The 22,139-nt window shown below is 31.6% G+C and overlaps 4 protein-coding genes across 4 annotated transcripts; all 4 read left to right on the forward strand.

Annotated features, from left to right (window-relative positions):
* The first annotated feature begins 2,038 nt into the window (after window positions 1-2,038).
* LOC100741444 lies at window positions 2,039-7,240 on the forward strand. Its single transcript, XM_003484434.4, has 9 exons — window positions 2,039-2,188; window positions 2,590-2,706; window positions 2,769-2,886; window positions 3,283-3,544; window positions 5,736-5,858; window positions 5,945-6,035; window positions 6,589-6,722; window positions 6,886-7,018; window positions 7,104-7,240. Exons 1-9 carry the CDS (start codon window positions 2,039-2,041, stop codon window positions 7,149-7,151), a joined length of 1,176 nt encoding a protein of 391 aa, XP_003484482.1. The 3' UTR covers window positions 7,152-7,240.
* Window positions 7,241-10,938: 3,698 nt separating this feature from the next.
* On the forward strand, window positions 10,939-11,853 carry LOC100741564. The gene is made up of 3 exons (XM_033324682.1): window positions 10,939-11,030; window positions 11,096-11,229; window positions 11,678-11,853. The coding sequence occupies exons 1-3, from the start codon at window positions 10,989-10,991 to the stop codon at window positions 11,823-11,825; spliced, it is 324 nt and encodes a 107-aa protein (XP_033180573.1). The 5' UTR covers window positions 10,939-10,988; the 3' UTR covers window positions 11,826-11,853.
* Window positions 11,854-14,257: 2,404 nt separating this feature from the next.
* Window positions 14,258-15,642, forward strand: LOC117152549. The gene is made up of 5 exons (XM_033324723.1): window positions 14,258-14,366; window positions 14,457-14,718; window positions 14,995-15,114; window positions 15,346-15,436; window positions 15,508-15,642. The coding sequence occupies exons 1-5, from the start codon at window positions 14,258-14,260 to the stop codon at window positions 15,640-15,642; spliced, it is 717 nt and encodes a 238-aa protein (XP_033180614.1).
* Window positions 15,643-16,775: 1,133 nt separating this feature from the next.
* LOC100744869 (odorant receptor 13a-like) lies at window positions 16,776-21,056 on the forward strand. Its single transcript, XM_024372417.2, has 9 exons — window positions 16,776-17,434; window positions 17,674-17,790; window positions 17,859-17,976; window positions 18,520-18,784; window positions 18,848-18,967; window positions 19,373-19,463; window positions 19,536-19,669; window positions 20,007-20,139; window positions 20,208-21,056. The coding sequence occupies exons 1-9, from the start codon at window positions 17,288-17,290 to the stop codon at window positions 20,253-20,255; spliced, it is 1,173 nt and encodes a 390-aa protein (XP_024228185.1). The 5' UTR covers window positions 16,776-17,287; the 3' UTR covers window positions 20,256-21,056.
* The last annotated feature ends 1,083 nt before the right edge of the window (window positions 21,057-22,139 follow it).

Here is a 22,139-nt window from a genome sequence, read left to right on the forward strand (position 1 = left end):
CTGAAACTTATGTACAAGTGAACACGAGGTGATTTCTTATGAAAAAATAAAACAAAATATAAAATGAAATTATTTTGTTCTGAGGCTTCGCTTTCAAGAAAATGGTCTTTGAAGATTTGACAAGTATACTTTCAGTTGATTAATTCCGGACTAAACAAAAGTAAATAATCGACAGGTGTTTAAACTACATTTTCTTTTCTCAATGAAATTTCTGCATAAGATGTTTCATTTTCAAGGAAAGTTTGAAAATGTATTATGCGCATGTACCAGACACCTCATAATTAAACATATTAAAATTTTATTTTCTTGAAAATGAAACCTTAAATGGTAGAATTTTATTCTATATTTTTTACTCATTTTTGCGTCTAGAATTACATTCACGCAGTTATTTAGTCCTATCCAGTCTTGAAATTAACCATGTTCAAATATACTTGATGACTAAATTTAGTTTTCTGAAAAACTATCCCTTGGACAAAAAAGTTTATATTTTTCTTACTTGTTTTATATGGAATGACCTCATGTTCGCTTATATATAACCCATCAAATGTGACAATTTGTGCAGATACATTAAAGTACATTCAAAAGAAATGTTTGACCTCCATAGCTGAGGACCATCCTAATACGAAATTTAACACATTATTGAATCCTTAATTGAATTTAATCCTGATATTCGTCATTTGCCGTGAAGTATCACAGAAAACTTCACGATCGTTTTAAAAGCACTTTAACTATACACAGAATATAACGAATACAAAATAATATATTATTTGACCAATTTAATCCATTAATGATCTTTTGCAGAATGTTGGAAATGTTTCAATTTATCTACATATTTCTGGTTACTTACATGATAATACAAAGATGTAGTTCCAGGTGGAATGTGAAGAGGGCAACACGTACATAATTACATACATTGGAATATATTTAATCAATATATCAGTACTTATCATCAATTTATATTAATTAATCTCAATTTATAGAATAACATATCATTATTTCAAGTCTATTACACATATACACGTTTCAATAAGAGATATAACACGAGGTTTTATATTTTCTAGAATTTTTTTTGTACACCAAGCACGATTTTGACCGAGAAACGTACGCTACATAAAATTGGAAAAGAAAACGTTAGTTGATTGCTGTTGCTAAAAAATAGTCCGTGCGTTATGTGAAACACCAACCCTGTCATATTCTGAAGCGCACTGGAAATCAATGCATGCAATCATTAATTTTTCATATCCCTTATATAGACCCACTTATCTACTTATTGCATATAAATTATTCTCTTCAATATCCTAGGACTATGGCGAATTAAATTACATTAAGTTGTAACCAAACCTCTTTCACATTGAAACGTTGAAGCTTTTTCATGGACAAAGTAAGCGGAAAAGAGGAGGTCTTTAAAATTGTTATTACCCGGCACGAAATCATTCTATTTTCCGTATAAATTAGTCAAACCGGAAATTTCTTCTAAAAGCGAGTACAATTGAGTAAAATAATAATAAAATTACTACGTTATTGACGTTATGGAGGATATACAGGTTTGAACTTGTCCTAATCGACCACTACAGTTTGAACAGTGGCGGACATGAATACTGTTGATAAACCATTATTCAGGATTAAATAAACAAATCAAGAGAATTATTGAAGTTGGCCACGCGAATATTAATTGCATTTCAATTTATTTTAAGTAATTCTTAAGGTTGTAGACATTTATGCGAATTTATATTTTTATAAACATAACTAAAGAATAATATTTAATCATTTTCATTTACTAAATAATAGTGTTACTGAAAATTAGTGTTCTGATCCTGTTATTGTATATATTTCTGTATCTTCTTATATGTATATATTGTATTTATACTTTTATGCATTTCCTACACTTCTGCTTTAAATTTTGTATAAATGTATAACAATTCGCAGTCTACTAATTCTAGCCAGTAATCAAACCATATAATTAAATTTTGGATTAATTTAACGAATTTTATATCTTACGATCTTCAGCGATATAATGCAGATTCTTGTTTGAACGACTATGGATTGGCAAACGATCGAGGATCAGTGTCTGAAAGCCAACAAATTTTTCGGTCAGCTTGTTGGTGTGTGGCCTAATCAAGAAAAATTCACGAAAATTATTATACGATTTGTCATATTTATTATTATTATTACCACAATTACAGCTCAGGTATTTTTTGTAGTTATGTTATCATATGGGACTTGCATCCAGTCTATGTGTTTTTCATTCATTCAAAATCATCTGATATATTTTTTTTGCTGATAACCATTAGTAAGAATTTAATATAAAAACATGAGGAGTCAAACTTTGTTAGTGTACGAGTATTTAACAGATATAATGAATATAATTGAACAAAAAATATTATATAATGATTATTTGAAGTTTAGCAAAAATATGGTGCTAGAAATATGGGGGAAAGTATTAAAACACCTATCTCGAAATCATTATAAAAAATGGGAAGTGTGACGTTTCATGTTTTTCATTCGTAACTTTCAAATATAGTATTTTCCCATATCACAGAGAATTCGCATGTCAATATATAATAGAAGTGTGTTTTCTATGCATTATAGATATCACGGGTAGTAGTATTTTATAGTTTGGAGGTATTGTCGGATCAGATGCCGTATCTCGATATAGGATTCGTCATTTTAATCAAGCAGTACAATTACGTTCTGAACGAAAAGAAGGTGAAAGACCGATAAACATCCAGTAATCTCTCTGATAATTATAAATATCTTTAAAATTATAGTTGAAAGGACTTCTAAACGATATTGTGGCCGACCGGCTAATAGAACGACCGAAGGAGGAATTAGAGATTTTGGATATCTACTCCAAGAAGGCAACATTTCTTTCCTGTTTATACCAAGGTGACAAAGGAAATGTACAGATCTTTACATTACAGAATCAAATACCACAGGGATAGTCAATAACGAAGGCCTTAATAATTATTCAGTTGATATTGTTAACACAAATCATCATTGTTCAATGAAAATATACATTCTTTGAACAATGTTCATATATTTACTTTTTCTATTTTATTATTAATAATCGCGTATAAGGAGGCACATGTCAATGCCGTTTTTACAAATTTAATCGAAATAAAACCTAAACCAAACCCACTACAAGCTTATCTTAAATCATAGTAGTATGAGTGGGATTATACGTGAAATTATTTGACAATATATCTCAATCTTAAATTGATGAGATGCGTCTGTTGTAAATAATTACAATTTTGTTTTATATTTTATTCCTATTGCATGTAGTTAGCATATCTTTTTGTGCGTTTATGTTCGTCCTTCTACCGACTATACCACCTATCCTGAACGTCGTCGCACCCCTGAACGAGTCACGAAGTCGCGAATTCATCTACCCATCCTATTATTTCGTGGATGAGCAGCAGTATTACTATCCCATACTTGTGCATATGATAAGCGTGGCGGTAATACTCACAAGCGTTTATATAGCCTGTGACATCAATTTGGTTCATGTCGTGCATCATGGTTGCGCCTTGTTGGCCATTAGTGGGTGAGTATACTTCGGTTCCTATTGTGCAGATTCCGCGCCTTTTATGTTACACAGGGTGGTAAAAAAGTGGGCATTATTTATAATTGATTTATTTTTCGAGTTATCAACAGTGGGTTATGCGTTTTCTGACGAAATACCACAATAACGATTACATCATCGGAACATCAAAATGCATGCAACGTAATCACTTTCTTAAGAATTTGCATAGACTGAGAAAAGTACCGAAATGCTTGTACATACTATTTATGAATATATTTTGAAAATTCATTAGAATTGTTTAAATAAACTGAAATGAAACTTCACAATCATGATTAGTTTTATAAAGTTTGAAAGCGGATGAACCTGAAAATATGTATGAAAGTTACAAATGTCTAGTACAAGTATATATTTCGTGGAGATCACAATAGTATTAAATAGTGAGTTAGCCATTGCATTAATAAGCCTCAATATTCAATAGCATCATATTTAACACTTGTTACATGTTTAGGTTGAATATTAATCTCTCATTGCAGATATATTTTCAGTAAATGTCTTGTAACTTCTATATACATTTTTAGATTCGTTTCAAATACCTACTGCTATTATTATGACAATTTTGTCGCATTACATTACAGTATATTACATATATGCATAAAGATGTTCTTCCATTTAAATTGTAATTTATTGTAAATTTATGTAAATTATTATAGTATTATGTAAATTTATGACTTAACTTATCTGAATAGATTCAATTAGTTACAGTCGTTACGTAAAATACACCTAATGTGATATAATCAGCAACAGTAAGAAATATATAATTATTAATAATAGTTATAATTATATCATGTAGTTATTAGCCATTGAAACAATGTGACTACTACCTTTCACGTGTAAGACTTATATACAGCCGTGTAATCTTTACATCATTTTTCATCTTACCATGGACAAAACCACAGTAGAAGAAGAGTACATGAAAGTAGTGAAGATATGTTCTATGGTGGCTGGAATTTGGTCTGATCAGAGAAACTTCTCAAAACTCGTCATGCAAAAGATTATACATGTATATCGTTGTTGTGCTATTGCTTATTACCCAGGTACGTAAATAATAATTTATCTTTAATCGTATTTATTATATATTTAAGAACTGCTATCGTTAGACTGTGAATATTCATGGAAATGCATATTTTAATGAAATGCAAGTAAAGAAACCTAAATACACAGAAATTTCGTTCGAAAATCCCTTTTTCTTAAATTAATCAATTATTAATCGTAAATGGGAAATGTCCTGCGTTTTTTCAGCCTGGATACGCTAATGAAGCAGATCTGCTTTTTGTCTGTGGTAGCCGGGATATTGATGAAATCAACTTTTGTTACAGAAAAAAAAACTGTTTCCACGAACGATGCAGTATAATACAAGGTACACAGTCTCGTCAGTAATAGGTAATACAATTGGCTATTGCGGCACAAACCGTACCCCGCCTATGGTGCTACTTACATGATAATGTACAGATATAGCCCCAGGTGTAGCATGAAGAGGGCAACGCATAGATAATTTCACCTATTACAATACGTTTAACCAGTATACATATATTCTCACTATGGATATTTATTGAGCTGGTCAAAAGCCGAGATCTCCTTTCAATAAATCTTTCAATAAATAGGATAAAATTAACCTGTTATTTTATATATTTTTGTATCTTCTTATATATATATATATATATATATAGCATATGATATGTAGCATATATATGTATAAGTACTGAAAATACCATTACGAATATGTGAAATAAACTAAAATTATTGGACAATATATTCCGAAGTCACATAAATTGGTGAAATGTGTTTGCTGTAAATAATTAGTATTTTATTTCATATTTTATTCCTATTGCATTTAGTTAACATATCTTTTTATGCGTTTATGTTCGTCCTTCTATCGACTATAGCATACAGCAGTATTACTATCCCATACTAGTACGTACGACGTTAGGAGCATCAATGTTCACAGCCGTTTATATTGCCTGTGACATTAATTTGGTTCATTTTGTACATCATGGGTGAGCCTTATTGGCCATCAGTGCGTGAGTATACAGGAACTTTCTTCGTTATCTTGATGTCTAAAATCACGCTATATAAATATTACCCACTTTTTTTAAACGCCCTATATAATATATAAGCGAAACTTTGACTATAACCAATGAAACAATGAGCACAGGTATCGTTTCAAGCACGCAATGGATAACGTGAGCTTTTCCAATGAAAAGTACCTGGACGTGTTACTAGATGAAACCCATGCGAAAATAAGCAGATCCATCGATGCTCACAAAAAGGCCGTTGAGTTAGTATTATTGCATATTGTACAATATTCATATAATATACACGTAAAGTCGTTTGCCAAATTTTATATACTTTTTGTTATGTTAGATATGTGGATAAAGTTGACGCCTGCCACGTGCACTACTTCTTCATCATATTGGGTCTGATAATCGTAACATTTACATCCACGTTCGTGCGGGTAAGTTTCAATTCACCAATACACATTTAATTTACATTTAATTTACAGAGACAACTTAGGCTATGGTTGCAGTGGATGCGTTTTCTAACGAAATAATGTTTTGACGAATGAAACATTTAAAAACTGAGAAGCATGCAATGTAATCAGTATTATAAGAATCTACCAGAAAGTATCGTAAAGCCACGAAAGTGTTCAGTTGCTTTTAGACATCTATTATGAACGTATTATGTATATTTTGAAATTTCATTAGCACTAAGACTCAACAATCATCATTATATTGAGAAAGTTTGAAATCAATCTGACACGATATGATAGCCATGTTTCATTACAGTATGTACTCTTGAAATTTCAAAATATTTTATATAACACGAACATATCCATCAAAATGTTCTATAATAAATGTTCTAATAATTTCGTGAGCCACTATATATATACTCAATTGTCTTGATGCGCCTATTTATTAGTACAACATAGTTTGTCAAAATATGCATCCACTGTGACTATAGACTTACGCTGCCGTGACTTAATATGTGATATTATTCTCTGTAATTAGTTGTCGACGATGGAAATAGGAGTCAGATACTTCACATTCTGCGCGTTCACTCTTAGCCAAATGACTCATCTTTTGTTTTTGACGATAATGGGACAGTTTCTGATAAATTCCAATGATGAGACCTTCCAGGCAATGTAAGATCGATATAAACTCCCATTTATAAGTATTAAGGCACTTTCTGCTTCCATAGAAAATGTTATAATTGGTTTAAATTATCAAGTAAATGAAAAAAAAATGTCAAAATGCTATTTAATTTAATTTGACCGACTTAAATTCACGGTAGAATCAATTGTATAGATGTGAAGCCAAATGGTATAATGGATCGTCGAAAACGCAATCGTTATATCTATTGGTGTTGCGAAAGTGTTTGAGCCCGCCTAAACTAACTGGTGGAGGAGTAATCTCTTTGAATTTGGAGAGCTTTGTACAGGTTAGCTTATCACTTCCACGAAATACACATGAGAACAGTTTTCAAAAAACAATTGACTATTTATTAACGATTAATATCTTTCCAGGTTTTAAAAGCATCTTTCTCGTATTATACAGTGTTTAGATCTGCATAAATTGAAGAAAGAACAGCGCGAATTGGATGGTTCGAATTTATCGTTACATGCATTCAAGTGAAATTCTTTCTTCAAATGTTGACAATATTTTTAGTATAGTGTATATTTTACGTTTCACTTGAGTTAGTTACTTGCTGTTAACATTTCACTTCGAACATATTATAAAATATAATTTTTTCTCATTACTTCTTTCATTTTCTCTTTTCCTCTTCTCTTGATACAACGAATATATAAATATCTTAAGTGTTATTGATGCTATGACAGACATATGTATGTGATAATAATAAGGTCCGGTAATAAGTCTTATTATTACCGGACCTTATTTTAATTCCTTTACTTTCATAAAATTTCTGAAACATTCGGAAATGAAATTTATTTTTCAGCTGCTCGATGATAACAAATCGGTCAATATATTATTTTATTTATACAAAGTAAGTAACTAAACGTCTTTAATTAAATATTAAAAGCATTTAATTCCCAATGTTTAAATCGCAAAAGAAATAAAATATTATTATCTGAACTATAGCGATGTAGGCTTAAGCATTCTTCATTTCGAACTATACAGGGTGGTTGGTAACTGATGGTACAAGCGAAAAGGGGGTGATTCTACGTGAAAAAAGAAGTCGAAAATATAGAATAAAAATTTTTTCTTAATTTTTCTTTTTTAATTTTTCCATCGGGACAACGATCTACAGTGAGATCCGTTATAACGAGACGTGATAAAGTGCATGCGTACCGAGCGAAAACTCAAAGTCGATTTTCTCGAAAACAAAGCCTCAAACGAGAAATTTTTATTCTATATTTTCGCGTAGAAACTTATTTTTTCGCGTATAAAAGTCGCGTATAAAAGACCCTGTATAAAAGTCAATTACCAGAAATTGTAAAAATAATAGATATTAATAGAAGCATCACTTCTAACTCCAATGAAACATAGTTATTAAACCATTTATTATCGAATTTATCCATGATTATGAAAATAATTACATACTCACAATACCATCTTTTTCGTTGGCCCGTCTTGTCGTACTTTATTTTTAGCTTACTAGATGTACAGATCATTTTTTTCATGTCACACTTAACACTACGGCTCACGACTGAATAAATGTAGTTCCCATGTAACATTGCATACATATGTATGTGTGTACTTACACATGAGAACAGACAATATAATGATTCCTCCAGCAAGTATGATGATTCAATATTCATAATGTGCATGCAGCACATACGTTGCATTAATAGCATACGATTTTGCCATTAGCAAAATTTGCTAATAGCATACGAATAGCTATTTTGAAATTGATGCTCGTAAATACACTTTTAATGTATACTTTACGGTTCCATTAACAGAACCAGATCTAGAAGTAGTAAAAGTACATTAACGTACGGAACTGTCAAGCGTTCGGTTGGTTAATATTGGGTTCATATCATGAATAGAGTTGCAATCGAGAAGCGGTTCATAAAGATAACGAAAATATTCGCGATACTGAGTGGGATTTGGCCAGGTCAAAATAAAATTAAGTTCCTTTTGTGGGCTATGGTGCATATTACTATGGTATCATCTGTCATCGTACAGGTACGTGTCTATAAATTTATATCCACCAATATTTCACAAAAAATCACGACATTGTAATGGAACGTTCTACGGTACTTGCAGATCACATTCCATTACGGTCTCGATTTAACTAATATAAAATGTAAATAAAATTCATAGATATTCCTAATAATTTCCATTTCAAAACCAAGATTTCGAAATCCTTAGATAATTTAAGGAAGACATAATTAACTCGTAAATGCCACAATAAAATTTCACATCTTGCGAATTTCGCTTTAACATCAACATCCCACTGATTTCAAGTTTAAATAATAATTTCCTAAATAAAAAAATGTAAGGAGCATTATCGTGATTTCGTTGATAATAGCCTTTAAGGGTATAAAATAAAAGAAAAAAATTATAAATAGTTAACGAAAGACTCATAATATTAATTTTAGGTAGCAAGAATTATACATATAGGCACTTTTGAAGTCGTACTGGAGCAGTCCTCCTTTATAGGCGCGATAATACTCATGATCATAAAACATGGTAACTATATCCTGAACGCAAAGAAGGTAAGAAAATTTTTGCCAATCATGACAAGATATTTTTGATTTGCACACCAACCTTATAAATATCATAGCTTAAATCCCTTTTGAATGACATGTCCGAGGATTGGGCAACCGATCGATTGAAAGAAGAATTTGCCATTATGACGACATACGCATATAGGGGAACCACTCTTGCGATGTTCTACTTTGGTAAATCAATATATAGAAAAGCAGGTTGCAACTCTGGTTGATAATATCAATAGTACACAATATAGACTGATCTAGTTAACGCTTACGTAAATAATCAAAATACAACAATTAATTCTAAATTACTCAATAAATGCATAACTAAATTTGAAACACCAATATGGAAAACTGTTGCATTCGTGATGTATAAGTACACAAAGAATGGAAATCTGGTGTGATTTTGTGATATTTTTACTAGAAAATAGAAAAATTAAGTACAGGGACCGGTTGTCCACACTAGGGTTCATTACCGTACATTTTTTAATATAATTAATGCGAATGTTTGTGCATTTATGGGAAACTTAGAGGTATGAAAATTAACGAAATAGACATAATATGTAAAAAAAAAAAAAAAAAAAATAATAAATGTCCAAGATATATAGCATTCGTTATACAATGTAGTGAGTGAGAAAAATCTTTGCTTAGTCTCCAACTTTTTATATGTGTTTGCAATAATATGTATTTCCATAAACATACGTAATATAACAATTAAGATAGTAACTATTTACTTTCAGTAAACGCGTGCATATGCACAGTCCTTTTTATACAAATGCCATGGACAGTGCGCCTAGTGCACATGATAAAACCACACAATACATCCTCACCAATATTATACACTATACCAGCTTACTATTTTGTCGAGGATGACCGCAAATATTATTACTATATTCAAATGTATCTGGCTCTCTCTGTATATATCGTTCTCATTGTGTTTGTCGGTTGTGATACTTGTTACATGGTCCTTGTGCAACATGCGTGCGCATTGCTAACTGTGGCCGGGTAAGCAAAGCGAAAATTTCCTCCATACTTCATATTTTATTGAATAAATTGTAATATTTCTAGATATCGCTTCAAAAATGCCATCAATGACCTTTCTTTCAATGCGAGGAATCCCGAAAAGGGGGCAAAGGAGATATATAAAAAACTACGTTTCTCTATACAGGGGCACCAACGGGCAATAATGTCAGTATTAACCAGCGATTATAAACAATTTTGAATGCTTAAGTGAAAAAGTTATGGTACAAGAATTCATATCTTAGTTCCAATGATTCTTTTTTACGTAACCATGACAAAGGATTTAACTATTTTGGGTTAGTGGTAATCATTATCGATGATGGAAATTGTTTTCGATTACTTTCAAACATCATCAACATTGTAATATTTTCTACTTCTATCAATAATTATATTAATAAATTGTATGTTATATTCTTAATGATATCATTTTTTTAATTTTACTAGATATTTTTAAATAATTTTTCTTTTTAAAAAATCTTTTGAATCGCCAGTCATTACCTTTATTTAAACAAAAAATTGACCTTGTCACAATACTTGAAATGAGTGTTACTCTTGATCCGTGACTGAGATATTAGATTTTGATTTTTAATCATGTATTTCTCTGCTTCTTTTTTGGAGATTTCTGTTCTGGCTGAGCAATATTTTCCTTGATTTTACTCAAATAGGTTTCTGCGGGATATCGAGAGCGCACATGTTACTTACCTTTTTATATGTATGGGTATAATAGTCCTGTGTGTTAGTATTACTATGGTAGAGGTAAGTTTCTTGTAACCCACTTCATATCGTTGAACGCGACTTATCAATTAATTATTTGAGATTAGATCGCTACGATGGATCCTTGTTGGGATTTTTACAAGTTCATCGGCTTTCTGATTATTCAATTGTTGCATCTGTTCTGTCTAACGATGCAGGGACAGTTCATCATAAATTCGTCCGATGAGATTTACGATGCAATGTGAGTATAATACACTATACAATATAATGTGAGTATAATTTTATTTTCTTCTATTACATTCTTCCATATATTGTAATTTTATCAACCACTTGCATGAGAATGCAATAATAATGCAAGAGAATGAAAAATTATGATCATATGTCCCTACGTAGGTTAAAGCATTTCATGTAATTTAGTAGTTCTTTTATTGACCCTTACAGTGGATTTTAGAATTGCCCTTTATAAAAAGAATATTTTATTATCAAATTTAATTAATATCCAGAAAAACAAATGAATTTTGTAACTTTTGAGAGAAATAAGATTAAAGTACAATTCGTATGCTTTTGGTATGCCATTAGCTTTTGTAAATAGAAAATTTATTTATTTAATAATTTATTTTCGCTTCATTCGAGTGGTTGTTTGATCGATATAAGTATATGAAATTTATAAATTATAATGACATTCATAGATACGAAGCACAATGGTATAATACGAATCCAGAAATGCAAGCATTTTACGTGTTAGCATTACGACGAAGTCTAACTCCACCTCGTTTAACTGCCGGCGGTTTAATACAATTGAACATGCAAAGTTTTTCAGAAGTAATGTATCACTAATGTTATTTTGTATAATTATGACACATTTGCTGGAACAATATTGGTGTATTTCAGGTGATGAAACTATGCGTTTCGTATTATACAGTGTTGAGAACAACATCGTAACTTCTTTAAATATAATTTTCTATACTACACAGTACGCAGTATACAAGTTATTGAGAGTAATTGTTTTATCAATACGAATGATAAACTGATATTACAGAAATAAATATTTAAAAATACATGGTTTTGTTTTTACTTACAGCATCTCACACAGATTGGATTCGAGACCCCTTTAATGAATTTATACTCTGTGTGCTTGAAATTGACTCTGTAGTGGAACTCGCATGTCATGATTGCGTTGGTAAAGTTTGAAGCAAATCTGAAAGTATTTATAGAAGATATTTAATACAAGTATGAGCATGAGTGGATTCAGGAAAATTAAATGTGGAAATTCTTCGTATTAGTGGCCATGCTATTGACGTAACTGATTGCACCTTAAGTTACTAAACATTTATAAAATGAATGTTGTTTATAAAATTTGCATCTGTCAAGTCGTTTAATTTTTATTCAATGATAAATCAATACATAGAACATTTTTCACAATACCAATTTTACCACGTTGTAAATTTTCTTTCTAGCTTCTAGAATGAATTATTATCTAAAAAATTAAAAAATTCGACAAAAATCGTTTTTATCATAAGACACAAGACTATTCCCAGCTCTTCTCTCCCGTGAGATAAATTTTACTAAATCAAAGTTAAAACATCTTTCCAAGTAATTGTTTTAAGATCTAAATACTTAGGTAATAGTAAAAAAAAGTAAAAAAAGAAACATTTTTCCCTTGAAAAAGTTGCTCCAATGTTACTTCAGTGTACAAAGAATGTTTCTATAAGTTGCTGTTTGTTGGAGATGTTTTGAACATACAGTAACACTAGTAACATATACAGAACTGTGCAGTAACATGTTGCTTCAGTGGGGATGAGGTTTCACGACTAATACTCCACTGAAAGCAAAATGCAGATTTGTTCATACACAAATAATTTAATAAAAATGCGATCAAAAGAGTAATACACAAGCATCCTCATTACAGACATCACTTGACAAATCAAATTTTACCACTGAAACTAAATTTTCTGTGCATGTTGAGGACAGTAGCTACTCTAGCAGCGATTAATATTAAATAAAACAATAAGCTTTTATGCACGACCGTTGCTTTCAGTCACTCGTAAATATGTAGTTCTCCAAATGGAAAGAAAGCACTTGGCATTGAGTTGCGCGTAATAAAGCCGTTCGTGAGCAATTTTCTTAAGCAAAGAGTAAATAAGTCATGAAGAGCTATTAAATTGATAGCGCTTAATAAGGACAATGACAATTTATAATAGTGGCTTGTATCTGTCTAAGAAATTATTCAACAGAACACCGCACGGGATAAAAATCATATGATCATTGAAGATAGACTATTGTCTCGTGAAAAGTCGTTCTTTCTGCGCGTTCTTTATATTATTTCAATGGACGTGGAGGCAATGGAGAAAAGATTTTTAAAAATCAACAGAATGTTTGGAGTGCTAACTAGTGTTTGGCCGTATCAAAGACCTTTCCCAAGATTAATACAAAGAATCATTGCTCTTACGATATTGTTTACTTCTTTCGTTACGCAGGTATCGGTGTTTAGTTAGTTCTAATTCGATCCTTGTAATGTTAAATTTTTATTTAATGATTTTAAAAAGAAAAATTAGTAACAAAGACTTATGAAAAGGGGATAACCGTTATAAGCATTGTTTGTAATTATAGACCGCGTACCTTATACTTTTCCCCAGTATACGTGGAATTGTGACTAGTATGCCTTATTATATACTAGTGCTTGGGACGTTTGTGAAAATGGGTAATTACTTTATAAACGAAACGAAGGTAAGAGTGTTTTACGAAATTACTCGATCTATTCAAAATTCGAATTGTTTTAACATTATATTAACACATTGACGATCACTGATATTAAGCTTTTATCATGGCTGAAGTATATGTAATGTCAATGAATCTGAGACAATCTACAATTAATGTTAATTAACCTCCGCTTCAACGCTCTTTAGTAGTTGAATTTCGAAAATTCGTTGGTGCTCAGTGTATATTTATTTTTAATAAGGAGTTTGTTTGTTGAATGCCAAATTGATATAGAAATACGATCACCCTTCGAGAAAGAAACATATATGTACCCCTTTCTCAGTCTTATACGCGTTGAATTCTCGTGTAGGCGTTGACGAGTATATCAGTCACTTTTGACTATAGACAACGAACTCTTCAAACTCATGTCCTTGTCGTAATTGCAAAAACTGATTTTCTACTTTAGGATTTTCGTAAGATTATAAGCCGCGAATGTTTTAAGATTTGTGAAAGATACGTATACTCCGTTCTCAATACATTCAAGCTTTATCGGGAAATTCTAGTTGAGATCAATGCTGAACCACATATTCACAGACTGGGCAACGATAAAATCGAAAGAAGAAAATGACATTATGATCACATATTCGCAAAGAGGACTTCTTCTCACGCTAAGCTATGCTTGTAAGTTTCTCATATAATGCTCAAATTTCTGGTAATTCCCGATACTGATCATTATTTGTAATAGATACCATTTACGTTTTCCATTTATAGTACACGCTTTGATTACTGGCATATTGATGATTTCGTGGCCCCTTGTACCACCTATTTTAGATATCCTTATGCCGTTAAACGAATCCCGAAAACGCATGTTCATATACCCAGCTCATTATTTCGTGGATCACGAAAAATACTACGATATTTTAGCGATACATATGATAATTGTCATGTGCATGACCGGTTTTGTATATTGCGCATGTGATGCGAATTACGTATACGCAGTGCAGCATGCTTGTGGACTGCTGGCCATCACAAGGTAAGAAACTCTTGCAAATTTAGTTTGTTTCCGTGATGATGCACGCTGTTGGTTATAAGTATTAGGATACTTGATCATATTTAAAATACAAATCGAACCGTCTTCGTTGACTTTGTATTCTAATAATTTTGTTATAGATACCTTGCTTCTTATGTATTATATGTGTGTACCTTATAATGTAAACTACTGAATAAAATTTGTTTGATTACTTTTAACCCTTAGGCCAATAGTATATAATTATATAATAAAAATTATAATTATGAACAATTTATATAGATATCGATTCAGAAACGTAAGCGAAGGTGTGTTAGATCACCATAAAAATGATACAAAATTATCGAAATTCAATTATAGGAACGTGTGTAAATCGATTCAGGCACATCAACATGCTCTAAGGTCAGTATCACCACTCAAAGATCTGTAAATACATCATATAACGAGAAGAGAAATACTTTTGCAATAAAGCGTTTTTTAAATTAAAATTCTACAAGTTTTCATCTAAATCTGCTTCGTTTAAAATATCATAGGCAAACTCGCTTCTCATTTTATGTAATGGCTCATTTAGTGAAAAAAATGATATTGTTTTATGAATTTTTTTGACAGACTAATTTGCACACTTTAACGTAGATATCTGAAGCTAATTGAAACCAATCATCACACTTATTTATTCATTTCTGTGGGAATGCTGATAATGTGTATCTGTGTGTCGTTGTTACAGGTATAATGTCAGTTGTTACTATTAATCTTATATATATTTTCCATATTGATTGATCAATTACTCGAATTTAGGTGGCAAATGAGAAGAATGAGTCATGGCTAGTTCAGTGTATATTTTTGTTTGCTCAATTGTTTCACACGCTTATTCTGACTGGACAAGGACAATTTGTAATAAACGGACTAGACGGTGTTTTTAACTCTATGTGAGTAAAGAATGAATATTAATAAAAAAGTAAAACGAATTTATTTTGATATATATCATGATAAATAATCTATTCCTAAAACATAAAATAGCAATTGGTCCAAAAATTTTTTAAAGTTGAATTTTTCTGGAATTTATAGATACATACAAGTTATAACTAGACCTTGGATGTTTGTGCAAATTCATACCTTTATCAAAGTGATTAAAAAAATGAGACCTAAATGGAGATTTATTTCACTTACCAAATATTACAATGTACGCTGTAGTTTGGATATTTTGTATAACTTCTGTTATTACGTGTGTAAATTGTATCTATAAATATCCTATAAACGAGTACATATTCGTATACTGATTATAAATACAAAAACTACTCGGTCACTGGAAATAATCATATCCAAATACACCTGTCTCGAATATGTTGAACATAATGAAATTTTTGGTTACGATATTATTTTCTCTCAAAAGAATACCTAAAATCTTCATATCGCGGCTGTGATTTTCTTCAATACACTGAAAATATCTGACGTTTTGAACCAGTTTCCAAGTCTAATTCATTTTTTTTATCTTCCGATTCTCTATCTTCTTATTGAATAAAATTGTTCTTTATAGATATGAATCGCCATGGTATACTTTTCCAGCAAAAATTCGAGCGTTATATATATTAGCGTTAAGAAGTTGTCTATCCCCTCCTCTGTTAACAGCCGGTGGTTTAATAGTATTAAATTTACGATCTTTCGCAGAGGTAGTATAACAATCTGATTCCAAGTTGATTTTAAACATTTTAAACGCACAACTTTGTTTGAGCGGAATTTTCGTTTTCAGATCATCAAAGCAGCCGTTTCTTATTACACGGTAATGAAAACTAAGTGATACTGTTCATATGGAATATAGCGATAATGTGAACATTATAATAATTAATAAATAATATGGAGTATAATAAGCATAATGTGAAATAGAACAAGTTACGTAATTCGTGTGAGATTCATATCAATATATTATATGTCATCATTATATCAATACGCGTGTTAGTTAATTAAAATATTTGTTACATGTAATTGTAGAAAACGTAGATCATGACGAAACATAATCCATTACACATTACATCAATAAAATGTACATAATTATGGTTATTCATGAGTTCATTATCGAATTTACTTATTACATTACGAATTTTTAACGTGAAATAGAATTACGATTATTAACTTTATAAGAATAATCAAACACTCAAAAATCTTTATCTTCTTCTTATTTCTTTATTTTCTTAACTTCGTTGTTCTGTTGCAAACCTACTACATTATATTAGTTTGCTTTTCACATTATATGTAAAACTCCATGTTGACAATGTATAATTCTGCAAATATCACTCGTTTCCAACACCTGTCATATTCTATAAGTAATACCTACGCAGAATAAGGACAACTGATTCCTTCCGTAAGTGCAATGATTAAATATTAATGCGCATGCACCATATACGTTACATTAGTGACATATGATTAACAGTAATTTTGAAATTGATGCACTTTACCGTAAATACAATTTTAATGTGTACTTTACGGTTCCATTAACAGAACCAGATCCAGAAGTAGTAATGACGTACACTGACGTGCGAAATTGTCAAGCGTTCAGTTGGTTAACATTGGGCTTCTTATCATGAATCGAGCTACATTCGAGAAGCGATTCTTAAGGATAACGAAATTATTCGGGAAACTGAGTGGAATTTGGCCAGATCAAAATAAAGTTAAATTTAGTTTGTGGGCCATGGTGCATATTACTATGGCATCATTTGTCTTTGTACAGGTACGTGTCTACCAATTTATCTACGTGTCTATGTAAAAAATTCTCGCAGTCTTTAGATAATTCAACAGGAAACATGATTAACTTTTAAATGCTATCATTATTAAAATTTCACACCTTGTAAATTTCGTTTTAATATCAACACTCCAGTTAGAGAAGAATTTTACTTGTGGCTTTTAAGTGATGAGAGCAGAAGTAAAATTTCTAAATAATTATGGATAGACCATTGACTTCAATTCTAGGTAGCAAGAATTGTACATATAGGCACTTTGAAAGTCGTGATAGAGCAATCGTCTATAATCGGCACAGGAGTTGTCATGGTCGTAAAACATGGTAACTATATTCTGAACGCAAAGAAGGTAAGAAAATGTTTGCTAATCACTACAAGATACGTTTAATTTTCACATTAACCTTATAAATATTCTAGCTTAAATCCCTTTTGAATGACATGTCCGAGGATTGGGCAATCGATCGATTGAAAGAAGAAGTTGCCATTATGACGACATACGCATGTAGGGGAACCACTCTTGCGATGTTCTACCTTGGTAAATCAATATCTAGAAAAGCCAGTTGCAATTCTGATTGATAATTTCATTAGTACACAACATACACTGATTTAGTTAACGCTTACGTAGATATTCAAAATACAACAATTCATTTTAAATTACTCAATAAATGCATAACTAAATTTGAAACGTCAATATCGAAAACTGTTGCATTCGTGACTTAAAAGTACACAATGAATGGAAATATGGTGTGATTTTGTGATATTTTTACTAGAAAATAAAAAAATTAAAAATGGGGTTCGGTTGTCCATACTAGGGTTCATTATTTAACATTTTGTAATATAATTGATAGACTACGAATGTTTGTGCATTTATGAGAAACTTGGAGGTATGAAAATGGACGAAATACACATAATATGCAAAAAAATAATAAATATCCAAGATATATAGCATTCGTTATACAATGTCATGAGTGGGAAAAATCTTTACTTAGGTTCCATCTTTTTGCATGTATGTGCAATAATATGTATTTGCATAAATATCCGTAATGTAATAATTAAGATAACAACCATTTACTTCTAGTAAACGCGTGCATATGCGCAATCCTTTTCTTACAACTGCCGTGGACAGTGCGCCTAATGCACATGATAAAACCACACAATACATCGCTGCCAATGGTATACGCTATACCAGCTTATTATTTTGTCGAGGATGATCGCAAATATTATTACTACATTCAAATGTATCTGGGCCTCTCTATATATATCGTGGTCATTGTGTTCGTCGGTTGTGATACTTGTTACATGGTTCTTGTGCAACATGCATGCGGATTGTTGACAGTGGCCGGGTAAGCAAATGAAAAATTTCCTCCATACTTCATGTTTTATTGAATAAATTGTAATATTTCTAGATATCGCTTCAAAAATGCCATCAATGACTTTCCCTTCAATACGAGGAATTCCGAAAAGGAGGCAAAGGAAATAAATAAAAGGCTACGTTTTTCTATACAGGGACACCAACGGGCAATAATGTCAGTATTAACCAGTGATTATAAACAATTTGAATGCTTAAGTAAAAAAGATAAGAATTCATATCTTAGTTTCAATGATTTTTTTACGAGTAACCATGACAAATGATTTAATTATTTTTGGTTACTGGTAACCATTATCAATGTCAGAAATTGCTATTGGTTACTTTTTCAATCTTCAATTACTTTCAACTACTGTCAACATTGAAATTGATATATATTTTTTATAACTTCAGTATCAGATAAATCTTCTGAATATTTAGCGATCGTGGTGTTCGACATAAACAGAAATTATTATTGAGCCCGTGCTGTTATGTTCTCACTTTTAATTATATATTTTTCCGCTTCTCTTTCGGGGATTTCTGTTGCGGCCGAGAAACGTTTTTCTTAATTTTACTTCGCTACCAGGTTTCTGACAAAAATCGAGAGCGCACATGTTATATACCTTCTTCTGTGTATGGGTATAATAGTCTTGTGCCTTAGTATTACGATGGTACAGGTAAGCTTCTTCTAATCATCTTTGTGTCATTGACCATGATTCATCAGTGAACTATTGATTGTTTGAAATTAGATCACTACGATGGAAATATGTCTGGATTTCTATAAGTTTGTCAGCTTTCTGATTCTTCAGTTCTTGCATCTGTTCTGTTTAACGATGCAGGGACAGTTCATCATAAATTCGTCCGATATGATTTACAATGCAATGTGGGTATAATACATGAGTATCATGAACATTTTATTTTCTTATGTAGTCTTATCAACCACTCGCTTGGGCTATTAATAATGCGGAAGAACGAAGAATTATGATTCTATATTCCTGTATAGTATAAAGCGTTTTAGGTAATTGGGTAGTACTTTTATCTATTTATGCTCTTTTAAATTTTCCTGTATAGCATGTTTTGGAATTAAATTAAATATAAAGTAACTATGTTTGCCATAAGCTTGTGTAAACCAGAAATTTCTAATCTATTTTCACCTCGTTGGAGTGGTTGTTTGTACGACTTAAATGTATGAAATTTAGAGATTATAATGTAATTCGTAGATACGAGGCATCATGGTACAATGCAAATCCAAAGACGCAAGCGTTGTATATATTAGCGTTGCGGCGAAGTCTAACTCCACGCTATTTAACTGCTGGTGGTTTAATAGAATTGAACATGCAAAGCTTCTCAGAAGTAATGTATCAATAATATTATCTTCGATAATTACGATACATTCGCTGGACAATATTGATCTATTTCAGGTGATAAAACTATGCGTTTCCTATTACACAGTGTTGAGATCAACATAAACAACGGACCGATATACACTGAATTATAGTAACTTTTGAAACTAGTTTTTGTGAAATTGGATTTTAACCTCAAGTGCTATCATGGATGCACTTTCATTATGCGAATTTTGTTTCATTATTGACTTTTTAATATTGTTATTACAACGTGATTTGTGACCACGACAAATAGTAATTTTTATATTTTTCACGTAATAGTAGATTATAGCAGAATATGAAGTTAATTGTATTTATTTGACATTATTAACATCTGAAATAAAGAAAACATTTTCATCGACGCGAGGACCTTATTTTCGAATTACCAATTCGAATAGTAATGTTCAATTTTACACACGGAAAAATGATTCTAAAATTGCTATTCTGGAACAGACGAGACTTATTGTAAGTTTCATATACCTTTCCTATATTTTTGGTTCACGAGACCCAAAAATTTTCAGTATGAGATGCTGCTCAATGCTATGTGGAAGGATTAGTCAATCAATACAGTGAAAGATGAATTTGACGTTATGGTAGAGTACGCCAAAAAAGTTGCTTCATTTTGTCGGATGTATCTTGCTGAGATAAATGATAAGAAAACTACGTCGTTTCATTCTACAATTTATTTCACGAATCGCTGCAATCGATTTACAGGAATGGACGTTTTCTGTGCTACAGGCTTCATACAACTATCACTAACGCCATTTATTTTGGACATAATTTCACCGAAGAACGAAACGCCTGATTTAATATACATTTATCTTGCTTATTGTTATATCGATAACAGGAAGTATCGTGTACTTATACGTTTCCGTATGACGTATACGATTATTTTACTTTTTTTTGTGTTTGTCAGCTGATTGATCGAAGATTGAAAAACTATTGTACTAGCATTTCCATGATGCTGCTGTCGCGAAGGAGAACTAGTGATGGCTATGTCTAAAGCATACAATAAGCAGATTCGTTGATAGCAATTTTAGTTAGGAAAGTGAGGGCAACGGTCATTGCTGCTAACTGAATGAGAAAAAGGCTGGGTAAGGATGGATGCTGGCCCAATGAAAGTACAATGGCATTGTACATGGGAAAAATCCGCTTTCCCGTGTTTTCTCGGAATGGACAACTCAAAGGAATGCTTCAACTTAAAATATACTTGCGTGGTCTTAAGGACCTTAACTATCGAAAATGCTAAAATGTATGATAAGTCTTTAAGATTATTGAGAGTCCGCAATAAGGGGCTTAAAGATCTGGTGGTCATCTTGCCTGTGGGATAGAGTCTGGTTTATGTAGAGGGTAACGGAAAGTAACCGACGGCTACTGCAAACCCCGAACGATAGTTGTTTAAAACTAATTTAATGCATTTACTTGCATATACCACGGAACTGTTTTAATGGCTTCGAAACAGTTTTCTGAAAACTATTCAAGCCAGTCATTCTACGTATCTTCGTATCTGCATTGCTCTTTCAATGATAACTTTCAGCATCACTTTGCTAAAACGAGGATATACGCAAAGACTTAGAAATACCAACGGTTAAAGAAGAAATCGGCAAATACGCAAAAAAATACGAGGAAAGAACGGCAACACATCCAAACCAGCTAGCTGCTGAAGCGAGTAAAACTCTTATAAAAGGAAGACTAAAGAGAAAACACCTCACTGACCTCACTAAGGAAATAAAATAGACAAACTCGAAGATGGTATCCAATTGGAGGTAGCCATCCACATGTTATTTAGCAATAAAGCTAGAAAAATTTACCGAATGTCCAACTGGACAAATTCTAAAGTACAAATTAAATTAGAAAAAAAACTTGCTAAACATGAGCTTTCCTACATGCAACCACGCACTGTTCCATGATAATTATAATCATCGTGGAAACGGTTGATATTTAAAGAATGGTTCTAAAGAGATCCATTAT

The sequence above is a fragment of the Bombus impatiens genome, unplaced genomic scaffold (assembly GCF_000188095.3).
Source record: "Bombus impatiens unplaced genomic scaffold, BIMP_2.2 scf_0011, whole genome shotgun sequence".
Taxonomy (NCBI): domain Eukaryota; kingdom Metazoa; phylum Arthropoda; class Insecta; order Hymenoptera; family Apidae; genus Bombus; species Bombus impatiens.